This window comes from Schistocerca americana, chromosome 2, assembly GCF_021461395.2.
Source record: "Schistocerca americana isolate TAMUIC-IGC-003095 chromosome 2, iqSchAmer2.1, whole genome shotgun sequence".
Lineage (NCBI taxonomy): Eukaryota > Metazoa > Arthropoda > Insecta > Orthoptera > Acrididae > Schistocerca > Schistocerca americana.
In genome coordinates this window covers 576,685,609-576,698,816 of record NC_060120.1, presented here as the reverse complement: position 1 = coordinate 576,698,816, position 13,208 = coordinate 576,685,609, and the positions used below count along the sequence as shown (strand labels likewise).

Here is a 13,208-nt window from a genome sequence, read left to right as displayed (position 1 = left end):
CAAATGATTAGTGTTTCAGAGCATTCACACAAGGTTGGCGCCAGTGGAGCCACCTACAACTTGCTGACAGGAGGAAAATTTCCAACCGATTTCTCATACACAAACAGCAGTTGACCGGCATTGCCCGATGAAACGTTGCTGTGATGCCTCGTGTAAGGAGGAGAAATGGGTACCATTATGTTTCCGACTTTGATAAAAGTCGGATTGTAGCCTACCGCGATTGCGGTTTATCGTATCGCGACATTGCTGCTTGCGTTGGTAGAGATCCAATCACTGTTAGCAGAATATGGACTCGGTTGGTTCAGGAGGGTAATACGGAACGCCGTGCTGGATCCCAATGGCCTCGTATCACTAGCAGTCAAGATGACAGGCATCTTATCCGCATGGCTGTAACGGATCGTGCAGCCACGTCTCGATCCCTGAGTACCCAGATGGGGACGTTTGCAGGACAACAACCATCTGCACGAACGGTTCGACGATGTTTGCAGCAGCATGGGCTATCAGCTCGGAGACAATGTCTGCGGTTACCCTTGACTCTGCATCATAGACAGGAGCGCCTGCAATGGTGTACTCAACTGGGTGCACGAATGACAAAATGTCATTTTTTCGGATGAATCCAGGTTCTGTTTACAGCATCGTGATGGTTGCATCCATGTTTGGCGACATCGCGGTGAACGCACATTGGAAGCGCGTATTCATCATCGCCATACTGGCGTATCACCCGGCGTGATGGTATGGGGTGCCATTGGTTACACATCTCGCTCACCTCTTGTTCGCATTGACGGCACTTTGAACAGTGGACTTTACATTTCAGATGTGTTACGACTCGTGGCTCTACCCTTCATTCGATCCCTGCGAAACCCTACATGTCAGCAGGATAATGCACAACCGCATGTTGCAGGTCCCGTAGGGGCCTTTCTGGATACAGAAAATGTTTGACTGCTGCCCTGGCCAGCACATTCTCCAGATCTCTCACCAATTGAAAACGTCTGGTCAATGGTGGCCAAGCAACTGGCTCGTCACAATACGCCAGTCACTACTCTTGATAAACTGTGGTATCGTGTTGAAGCTGCATGAGCAGCTGTACCTGTACATGTCATCCAAGCTCTGTTTGACTCAATGCCCAGGCGTACCAAGGCCGTTATTACGGCCAGAGGTGGTTGTTCTGGGTACTGATTTCTCAGGATCTATGCACCCAAATTGCGTGAAAATGTAATCACATGTCAGTTCTAGTATAATATATTTGTCCCATGAATACCCGTTTATCATCTGCATTTCTTCTTGGTGTAGTAATTTTAGTGGCCAGTAGTGTATTTTGTTAAAATTTACTCCCAATTTTAGATTACTTGCCTTCGTTTGTTGATTCGACCTTTTGTTATCAGCCATCAAACATCTCACCATTTTCTCATTATCATCTAGTTCTTTGTTCAAATCTGCACTCAATTTTTTATTATCTGCCATAGTTTATTATAATAATAATAATAATTATTATTATTGTTGTTGTTGTTGTTGTTGTTTTACCACATCTTCCCTTCCTACATTATCATCACAATTGTTGGCTACTCCTGCCTCTCTCAATTCAATGTGTCTGTTCAAGTTTGAACTTTCATTTTCAGTTTCCTCTACAGTTTGATTTCTGCTGGTGCTACTGACCTATTAAGAACTTTCATGTTAAAATTAACTTGGTTGACATTGCCTTCCTTGTCAAATACATGACAGTTCTAACTTTGACTAGCTTATATGGGCGCGCGCGCGCGCCCACTCACACACACACACACACACACACACACACACACACACAGAGTTATAATTCAGATAGTAATTCATTGTCTGTGTCTTTTTTCCTGTCCAAAATTGTTTGAAAAATCAAAGTGCCACTGTAAATTCCAAATTCAGTCACTATACATTGACATTGGTGATTGGGCTCCGGATCTGCAGATTGTTGTATGATGCAACATCTTTGACACCAGTCTCTATGTATAACACAACTGGTTGCATTACTCGTCTCCACTCAGATGGCCAATTATCAACTTTCTGTTGCTGGTAATTTTGTTTTAGGAAAGGAACAATGAAATGTTCGATCGATAAATTACTGACAGAATGGACTAATGATTTATTATGACGGTATTACTCATTTCAAACCAGTTCAACTACACTCAGTTTAGCAAAATCCTTTATGCCACAGTACAACGTTAATTGTTTCACACTGGAACTTTAAAACCTTCAGAAAGCAGCACAAGTAATTAACCTGAATTCATTACTTCCAAACATGTGTATTTCATACGAGTGCAGCCAATCAGTAATAGTGACTGTGATCAGTAACTTGGGAACACAGTTTGAATAATTATCCCAAGTATATTATTTGAAGAACGTCTATTGTGAACACATCTGCGAGAGCAGCCAACTGATTCATACTCACTACTGCAACTGCCCACTCAGTACTACAATGCTACACTGTGTGGTCAAAAGTATCCGGACACCCCCCAAAGCACACATTTTTCATATTAGGTGCATTTTGCTGCCACCTACTGCCAGGTACTCCAAATCAGTGACCTCAGTAGTCATTAGACAACTTGAGAGAGCAGAATGGGGCGCTCCGCGGAACTCATGGACTTCGAACATGGTCGGTTGATTGGGTGTCACACGTCATAAGACTGTATGCAAGATTTCCGCACTCCTAAACATCCCTAGGTCCACTGTTTCCTGTGTGATAGTGAAGTGGAAACTTAAGGGACACGTACAGCACAAAAGCGTACAGGCTGACTTCGTCTGTTGACTGACAGAGACTGCCAGCAGTTGGAGAGGGTCATAATGTGTAATAGAGAGACATCTATCCAGACCATCACACAGGAATTCCAAACTGCATCAGGATCCACTGCAAGTATGACAGTTAGGCGGGAGGTGAGAAAACTTGGATTTCATAGTAGAGCGGCTGCTCATAAGCCACACATAATGCCTGTAAATGTCATTGATGCCTCGCTTGGTGTAAGGAGCGTAAATATTGGATGATTGAACAGTGGAAGAAGTCTGGATTGATGAATAATGGTGCACAATGTGGCGATCCGACGGCAGGGTGTGGGTATGGCAAATGCCCGGTGAACGTCGTCTGCCAGCATGTGTAGTGCCAATAGTAAAATTCGGAGGTGGTGGTGTTATGGTGTGGTCGTGTTTTTGTGGAGGGGTGCTTGTTTTGTGTGGCACTATCACAGCACAGGCCTACATTGATGTTTTAACCACCTTCTTGCTTCCCACTGTTGAAGAACAATTTGGGGTTGGCTATTGCTTCTTTCAACATGTTCGAGCACCTGTTCATGATGCACGACCTGTGGTAGAGTGGTTACGTGACAATACCATCCCTGTAATGGACTGGTATGCACAGAGTCCTGACCTGAATCTTATAGAACACCTTTGGGATGTTTTGGCACAGTGACTTCATGCCAGGCCTCACCGACTGACATCAGTACCTCTCCTCTGTGTAGCACTCCGTGAAGAATGGGCTGCTCTTCCCCAAGAAACCTTCCAGCACCTGATTGAACGTATGCCTGTGAGAGTGGAAGCTGTCATGAAGGCTAAGGATGGACCAACACCGTATTGAATTCCAGCATTACCGATGGAGGGCACCACAAACTTATAAGTTATTTTCACCTAAGTGTCCAGATACTATTGATCACATAGTGTATGTCAAGTGCATGCCCTAAACAACAATCACAATTTCAGAAAGCAAAGCCTGCTCATAAATGCTTTACATGGCTGAACCGGTGGTAGCTGCAGTAATATAACACACACCCTGTGTGATGCTAAGCGATAAACTTAAATTTTTTTTTCACAAAATACAACTGACATATTGAAAGAGGAAGGAGTAGGGTCGTCATATACTCTGTCTCTTATAATATCGGTGGCAGTTTACACTCCAACCATTTAATTTCTCTTTTAATTGATTGTTTTCTACTTAGAGCGAGAGGTTATCTTACCACATACTGTCATTTTATTATTCACCCAGTATTTTAGTTGTTATATTTTCTTATTTCTGAGTGTAATGCTTTTCTACAATATATATGTATTTTATGCATCTCACGCCTATGATTGTTGAAGTTTTCAGTTAATAATTAGTTGTGGTCTCCTGCCTTAATGACCCCCTGTGTTTCACACAATTATTGTCATTACCGTAATATTGGCAATGGTTATATTCAATTTGCTTTTACAGTCATAATGCATATAAAGGTCTGATTTTTATTTTTCTGTGGTTGTTTTGTTGTAAGAAGACAATTTTTTTTCCAGAAATCTGTTGGAGAAGTAGTGCAACAAGAGCTTTCACAGGTAGAAGGAATGAGTTCCCGTGAAATGAATCGTGCTCGCCGCCTGGCCCGTCAGCAAATGACCAAGCAAAGGTCACGTGATACTAGTACACAGAGTCAAGAAGAAACGAGTACAGTTAGCATTTCTGTAGAAGAACCAGAAAGAAAGAAGATTAAAATAGAAGACACAGGTCAAGATGATATATTGTCGGTGACCTCTCACAACCACGTGGAAAGTACTCCAGATGGAGCAGGTGGTTGGGGAGTTGATGTGAGTGTAACTTATGAAGTTTTTTTGTTGGAGAAATGTTGCCCAATTTCATTACGCTCTTCAAGCATGATTAATGTCTCTTAGAACTTTGTGGCACTTTTGTGTTTTACTACATGTTTTGGTAAAGCTGAAGGAATATTATGAGAAGTAGAGATAGGGACTAACAAATTAAAGACTGTGTAATATAAAGACTGTCTAACAAATCTTCATGAGAATCAGACAATGCGCGCGCACGCGCTGTCAGGGTCTCTGACCGCTGAGACAACACTGCAAGCACCAGTGTGTGGTGGGAGAAGTGATCTGGGTGGTGGGGGTAAGGAGGAGGCTGAGGTGGGGAAGGGAGGGGTAGCAGGGTAGGGGTGGTGGACAGCAAAATGCTGCATGTGGGAGCATGCAGGGATAAGGTGGAAAGAGTGTAGGCAGCTAGGTGCAGTGAGGTGGTTGGATAGCAGGAGGGGGAGGGGGGAGGAGGAGCGGACAGTGGAAGGAGAGAAATTAAAAGTCTGTAGGTGTGTTCATGGAATATAAAGTTGTGCAGTGTTGGAGTGGGAACAGGGAAGGGGATAGGTGGATGTAGGACAGTATGAAGGTTGAGGCCAGGATGGTTATGGGAACAAAGGATATACTGCATGGAGAGTTCCCACCTGCACAGTTCAGAAAAGCTGGTGTTGGTAGGAAGGATCCAGATCTCACAGCGTGTAAAGCAATCATTAAGATGAAAAAATTTTAATTGATCAGCATGCTTGGCAACTGGATAGTTCAGCTATTTCTTTGCTACAGTTTGTCAGTGGCCATTCATGTGGACAGACAGCTTGTTGGTTGTTGAGCCTGTGTAGAATGCAGCACAGAATGGTTTCACAAGTAGCCTTGCCTATCATGGGAGGGGTGATGCATGCAACCAGACTGAAGTGGGTGGGAGTATATATGGGACAGTTCTTGCATCTAGATCTATTACAGAGATATAAGCCATGAAAGAAGGGATTGAGAGCAGGAGTTGTGTAAGGATAGAGAGAATATAGTGTAAAGTCAATTGGCAGCAGAATACTACTGCAGGAGAAGTGGGAAGGATAGTAGGTAGAACATTCCCCATTTCAGGGCACAACAAAAGTTAGTTGGGAGATGGGGTGACTGGAGAGATAAGGCACAGGAGAGTTTCTGTATAAGGTCTGTGAAGGCCTCTGTGAGACCCTTGGTATATTCCGAGAGGGACTGCTCATCTCTACAGATGCAACAGCCATGGGTGGCTAAGCTGTATGGAAGGAAATTCTTGATATTCTATGAGTGGCAGCTGTGGAAGTGGAGGTAATGCTGGTGGTAGGTAGGCTTGATGTGACGGAGGTATTGTAGCTGTCTTTGAGGTGTAGGTGAATATTAAGAAGGTTGGCTTGTGGGATCGTGGAGTACCAGGTGAAGCAAATGGGGGAGAAGGTGTTGAGGTTCTGGATGAATGTGGACAGGGTGTTATCACCCTCAAGTCCAGATCAGAAAGACGTCATCAGTGAACCTGAACCAGGTGAGGGGTTCGGGATTCTGGATAGTTAGAAAGGATTCCTGTGGATAGCCTAAAAATAAGCTAGCATAGGAGGTGTCGTGGGGTGCCATTGCCGTACTCCCGATTTGTTTGTAGGTGATGCCTTCATAGGAGAAGTAAATTGGGTGGGAGGATATAGTTGGTCATGGCAACTAGGAAGGAGGTTGTAGGTTTGGAAATCGTTGGGCTGTCAGCCTACTCCCTCAGGTTTCATCTAGTTTCCTCACACTTCATCTGTTTCACCCTTCACATGATTTTTCCACGTATTTTGGTGTATTATGCATTTTTTTGCACATAGTTCATCTTTTTCTATGTATATTTATGCATTTCTCTCCTCCACCATGCATCCTTGCCCCTCTTATCTGCGTCAGAACAGTTTCCTTGTCCCTAGCCACAACGTGGCCCTATATACTGTTCCTGCTTTGCTACTTGGCCCATTGAATCTCTTCAGATGGTCTTACCGTCAAATTACCCTTCTCTGGCTGTGGTTCCCCCCCTTCCACACTGAGCCCATCTGTTAAGATTCCTCCAGTCCTTAACCCTCACCAATGTAGTCCTGCAAAACCATGTCAATCAGGATCAGATCTTGCAACACTTCCTTCCCATCTGTAAAATTCTGCTGTGCAATCCCAAGTGCCTGGATCCCATATCACATATAGAAACTCTTGCCCTCCAGGAACTAGAGCAGCATGCACAACACTGCCTCAAAAAACTCTCCAACTCTACAACAATCTCCAAACTGCCCCCTCATCTCCTCATAGCTGACAAACCCTGCCCCACAGAAGTATCAGTCCTTTCCAAAGGCCTCATCTTCTGTCCCACTCACAAATTCAATCATGCAGGACTTCTTAAAGATCTCTCCTTCTCCAGGTCCCTACAGTGGAAAAACTTTTTCACCATGAACCCTACTAGATGGACACAACCAAAGACAAATGTTGAACCCTGCCTGACTCAGTTCACACCTCCCTCCAACCATGATCCCCCCCCCTCCCCCCTTGCTCCTACCCCTACTCCCTAATCACCCCCTGTTGGAACTTTCCAGAATTTCTAAACCTCAAACTTTGCCTCACCTTCATTCCCCAAATCTCTCAGCATGCAAGCTAACCTTACATCTGCAGAAAGAGCCACAAGCCACCAACTAAAAACCGACCCTGGACTTATAATCATACCTGCTGACAAAGACTCCACCTCCATAGTGACCCCATTCCAGAAATCCAGAGGGATCTCCAGTCTCCTCAAATCTTTAGGCTTGTCTAAGAATCTCTTCCCAGAGTCCATCTCTCTCCTCACCTCTACCACACCCCGCTCTCCAACCTTCTACATTGCTTCCTAAAGTCCATAAACCCAACCATCCAGGATGCCCCACAGTGGCCAAGAAACAGCTGGACCAACCAATTACTGACCATGCAACATTCTTCATTTTAATGAAAGCTTCGCTGCAATATTATATTCCACATCCTACATTCTTGTACCTTTCCTGGCCTCAACCTTCACTAGTCTTTAGCGTATACCCACCTATCCCCTTCCCTGTGCTCACTCCAGCACTACACAGCCCTCTATTCCACCAATGTACCCACAGTCTTTTTACTCCTCTCCTTCCACTGTCTCCCCACCCCCCTTATCATCCCCATCCTGAGCACACCCCTCCACCCCCTTGTAACCTCCTCACTTTACTAGTGCTCTACCCTCTCTCCACCTTTACCCTCTATGCTCACACAAGCTGCACTTCACTGTCCCCCATCCATGCCAAGCTCTACCCCCCCTCTCCCTGCCCCATCATCCTGCTTATCCTCACTGCCCAGTCTGCATCATGCGCAGCTGCTGACAGTGTGGCCTTGACAGCCAGAGACTGTGATCGTGCGCGTGTGTGATTATATATATATATATTTTCCAATGAAGGCCTTTTTCTGAAAGTTACTTGTTCGACAGTCTTTTTATTGTCTCTTTTTTTTTATTTTTATTTATTTTTTTTTTTTTATTGTGCCTATCTGCGTGCGACTCATTATTTCCACTAGATGACTAGAATACAATTATGCACAATTCAAAGTTAATGAATACTCACTAAAACTGTGTGTTCCTATAAACTTGATCTTAATTGACTTTGTGATACTAAACTGTCTTTACATCGTGATCATCTTCATTTCAGGCAGTTGACTGGCCATTTGAAGGTTTTTGTGACCGTTTGTGTCATGACTTATTCAGTCCTTCCTGGGAGGTGCGGCATGGTGCTGCAACTACGTTGAGAGAAGTTATACGCATACATGGTAGAAGTGCTGGGAAGGCAACCTACATGTCTCATTCTGAAGTTAGTAGAAATTTTAAACACCATTGTATTTTGTTCATTAGTGTAGAATAATTTCTGGTATTTTTTCATTCTGTGTCTGTTTTGCTTTGCAGCAAGAGGAATATCATGAAATGTGGCTGGAAGATATGGCTCTGAGATTGCTTTGTGTCCTCGCACTTGATCGATTTGGTGACTTTGTTTCTGACCAAGTTGTAGCACCTGTAAGAGAAACCTGTGCTCAAACCTTAGGTAATTTTGTTTTTGTTAATTGCCTTCTTTTATGTCTGTTAGTTTGTTCTTTACAATTTTTGTAGTTGATTTTAAACCAACTTGCCAATGAACTAGAGACTTGAAACTTCAAACATAGCCCAGAATTGGATGCAATATTGACTCACTCTCTTGTCTTTTAGTTCTATTGTCATTTCCCCCACTTTCCTTGTTCAAGTCACAAATTGTTTGCAAGAAGAGAAATTTCTAATAAGTCTCCATGTGAGCTTGAATCTCTCTAACTTTTACCTCCTGGTCTTCTCTTGAGATTTAGGTGGGAGGAAGCAATATTGTGGTTGACTCAGGTGAAGAGAAGTGAAATAAATCTGAAATTTACTTGAAGTATCTGTTGAAATCCCATGAAAATGTTTGAAATCAATTTTAAAAAATTCACACACGAGACTAAAAAGTAGAAAATAATGACCTGAATAAAAATGAACTTTTAAAATATGACATTTTTAAATCAGACTAAAAAGTATAAAATAATTTCTTCTAACCACATCCAGATACCTAATTGCATGCAGGTAGTCTTGAAAATTTGTGATTGTGAATTTTTAATAAGCATGAAAATACTTTTAAGATTTATAACTAAAAATGTGGGGCACATGCAATACATATTTGTTTTGTGAACGGTTCATCTTCATGTGCCCCTCATTTTTCCTTTTAAATCTTAAAAATATTTTCATGCTTATTAAAAATTCACAATCACAAATTTTCAGGACTATCTGTTTGGCTTTAGGAAACTGTGTAGGGCGAGGAGAAATTATGTTATTCTCTTTAGTCCAATTTGAAAACATAGTACATTAAAAATGATTATTATTTAAATAATTGTTTATTATTTGTTGTGCAAAGTGGATTTAGCAATATGTATTAGAGATAGATACAGTGTGCTTGTTTTAACTGCGAACAGCATATTATTGGGGGGGGGGGGGGGGGGGGAATTTGTGGCACATAAAGTGTTTTGAGCAATGTATTAAAATATTGTTCAGGTTTGCATACACGAGTAATGACATTCCAAAGAGATATTCTTGCTTACACTCTGACATAATTTCGACTAAGTGCAGGAGTTTCAAAGTTTCTGTGTTTTATCCTTGTTGTTGTTGTTGTTGTTGTCTTCAGTCCTGAGACTGGTTTGATGCAGCTCTCCATACTACCCTATCCTGTGCAAGCTTCTTCATCTCCCAGTACCTACTGCAACCTACATCCTTCTGAATCTGCTTAGTGTATTCATCTCTTGGTCTCCCTCTACGATTTTTATCCTCCACGCTGCCCTCCAATACTAAATTGGTGATCCCTTGAAGCCTCAACACATGTCCTACCAACCAATCCCTTCTTCTAGTCAAGTTGTGCCACAAAATTCTCTTCTCCCCAATCCTATTCAATACTTCCTCATTAGTTATGTGATCTACCCATCTAATCTTCAGCATTCTTCTGTAGCACCACATTTCAAAAGCTTCTATTCTCTTCTTGTCCAAACTATTTATCGTCAATGTTTCACTTCCATACATGGCAACACTCCATACAAATACTTTCAGAGATGACTTCCTGACACTTAAATCTATACTCGATGTCAACAAACTCCTCTTCTTCAGAAATGCTTTCCTTGCCATTGCCAGTCTACATTTTATATCCTCTCTACTTCGACCATCATCAGTTATTTTGCTCCCCAAATAGCAAAATCCCTTTACTACTTTAAGTGTCTCATTTCCTAATCTAATTCCCTCAGCATCACCTGACTTAATTCGACTACATTCCATTATCCTCGTTTTGCTTTTGTTGATGTTCATCTTATACCCTCCTTTCTACTGCTCTTCCAAGTCCTTTGCTGTCTCTGACAGAGTTACAATGTCATTGGTGAACCTCAAAGTTTTTATTTCTTCACCATGGATTTTAATACCTATTCCGAATTTTTCTTTTGTTTCTGTCACTACTTGCTCAATATACAGATTGAATAACACCAACCACTGCTTCCCTTTCATGCCCCTTGACTCTTATAACTGCCATCTGGTTTCTGTACAAATTGTAAACACCCTGTGCTCCCTGTATTTTACCCCTGCCATCTTCAGAATTTGAAAGAGCGTATTCCAGTCAACATTGTCAAAAGCTTTCTCTAAGTCTACAAATGCTAGAAACGTAGGTTTGCCTTTCCTTAATCTAGCTTCTAAGATAAGTCGTAGGCTCAGTATTGCCTCACGTGTTCCATCATTTCTACGGAATCCAAACTGATCTTCCCGAGGTTGGCTTCTACTAGTTTTTTCATTCGTCTGTAAAGAATCCGCGTTAGTATTTTGCAGCTGTGACTTATTAAACTGATAGTTCGGTAATTTTCACATTTGTCAACACCTGCTTTCTTTGGGATTGGAATTATTATATTTTGCAGCTGTGACTTATTAAACTGATAGTTCGGTAATTTTCACATTTGTCAACACCTGCTTTCTTTGGGATTGGAATTATTATATTCTTCTTGAAGTCTGAGGGTATTTCGCCTGTTTCACTTGCTCACCAGATGGTGGAGTTTCATCAGGACTGGCTCTCCCAAGGCTGTCAGTAGTTCTAATGGAATGTTGTCTACTCCCAGGGCCTTGTTTCGACTCAGGTCTTTCACTGCTCTGTCAAACTCTTCATGCAGTATTATATCTCCCATTTCATCTTCATCAACATCCTCTTCCATTTCCATAATATTGTCCTCAAGTACATCACCCTTGTATAGACCCTCTATATACTCCTTCCACCTTTCTGCTTTCCCTTCTTTGCTTAGAACTGGGTTTCCATCTGAGCTTTTGATATTCATACAAGTGGTTCTCTTTTCTCTGAAGGTCTCTTTAATTTTCCAGTAGGCTGTATCTATCTTACCCCTAGTGAGATAAGCCTCTACATCCTTACATTTGTCCTCTAGCCATGCCTGCTTAGCCCTTTTGCACTTCCTGTCAATCTCATTTTTGAGACGTTTGTATTCCTTTTTGCCTGCTTCATTTACTGCATTTTTATATTTTCTCCTTTCATCAATTAAATTCAGTATTTCTTTTGTCGCCCAAGGTTTTCTACTAGCCCTCGTATTTTTACCTACTTGATCCTCTGCTGCCTTCACTACTTCATCCCTCAAAGCTACCCATTCTTCTTCTACTGTATTTCTTTCCCCCATTTGTGACAATTGTTCCCTTATGCTCTCCCTGAAACTCTACAACCTCTGGTTTAGTCAGTTTATCCAGGTCCCATCTCCTTAAATTCCCACCTTTTTGCAGTTTCTTCAGTTTTAATCTACAGGTCATAACCATAGATTGTGGTCAAAATCCACATCTGCCCCTGGAAATGTCTTACAATTTAAAGCCTGATTCCTAAATCTCTGTCCTACCACTATATAATCTATTTGATACCTTTTAGTATCTCCAGGGTTCTTCCATGTATACAACCTTCTTTCATGATTCTTGAACCAAGTGTTAGCTATGATTAAGTTGTGCTCTGTGCAAAAGTCTACCAGGCGGCTTCCTCTTTCATTTCTTAGCCCCAATCCATATTCACCTACTACGTTTCCTTCTCTCCCTTTTCCTACTGCCGAATTCCAGTCACCCATGACTATTAAATTTTCGTCTCCCTTCACAATCTGATCCTTTTATTTCATCATACATTTCTTCAATTTCTTCGGCACCTGCAGAGCTAGTTGGCTTATAAACTTGTACTACTGTAATAAGTGTGGGCTTCGTATCCACCTTGGCTACAATAATGCTTTCACTATGCTGTTTGTAGTAGCTTACCCAACCACACAGTAAAGCTGCATGCCCTCGGGAAAAATTACGGCCGTAGTTTCCCCTTGCTTTCAGCCGTTCACAGTACCAGCACAGCAAGGCCGTTTTGGTTAGTGTTACAAGGCCAGATCAGTCAATCATCCAGACTGTTGCCCTTGCAACTACTGAAAAGGCTGCCCCTCTTTCTCCTAGTGTTGCCTAACATTGAAGACATGTACTGCAATTGAATTTCAGGAATGACATTTTTCTTGTATTTCACAAAAGTTCTCTAATGTGCTGTAGTTCTTGTAAGAGAGGGTATCACATGAGTATTAATAGATTTTAAATCCCCCTCATGTTAGTCACTTTGGAGCTCCCAAATTTCTTAAAGATTTAATGTAATCACATATTCCATGATTGTGGAGCAGTTCCAGTAACAGGTACATAGGATTTGGAATATAAGATTCCATGAACTATTAATACCAAACATTATGATGTACCCAATTCTGATTTGGATGTGGCACTTCTTCACGTATTCAAACATTATTTTGGTTGTAATATTATGTTTTCCTGTCATGATCATGTATTGTTCTACTTGATTTTTTTGTTTGATGGCAATAGCCAATTGTGCATTTGTGTGATATTGTTTGTATGAAATGGAATAAATAATTATTTATTAAAATCATTTCTTTTAGGATCTGTTCTACATCTTATGACAAATGATGGTGTCAGAGGGGTTTTGGCGATTTTGCTGCAGTTGCTAAAGCAGAATGACTGGGAAGCAAGACATGGAGGCTTGCTGGGACTGAAGTACCTGTTAGCAGTACGCATGGTAATG

General features: G+C 41.8%; 1 protein-coding gene across 1 annotated transcript in view; it reads left to right on the top strand.

Moving 5' to 3' along the window:
* LOC124591202 (TATA-binding protein-associated factor 172) overlaps nt 1–13,208 on the top strand; it is a 294,467-nt gene that overhangs the window by 21,997 nt on the left and 259,262 nt on the right. Inside the window, exons 6-9 of the mRNA XM_047131715.1 lie at nt 4,279–4,566; nt 8,244–8,402; nt 8,495–8,630; nt 13,066–13,202. Coding sequence (XP_046987671.1) covers nt 4,279–4,566; nt 8,244–8,402; nt 8,495–8,630; nt 13,066–13,202 — 720 coding nt within the window. The remainder of the gene's footprint in view (nt 1–4,278; nt 4,567–8,243; nt 8,403–8,494; nt 8,631–13,065; nt 13,203–13,208) is intronic.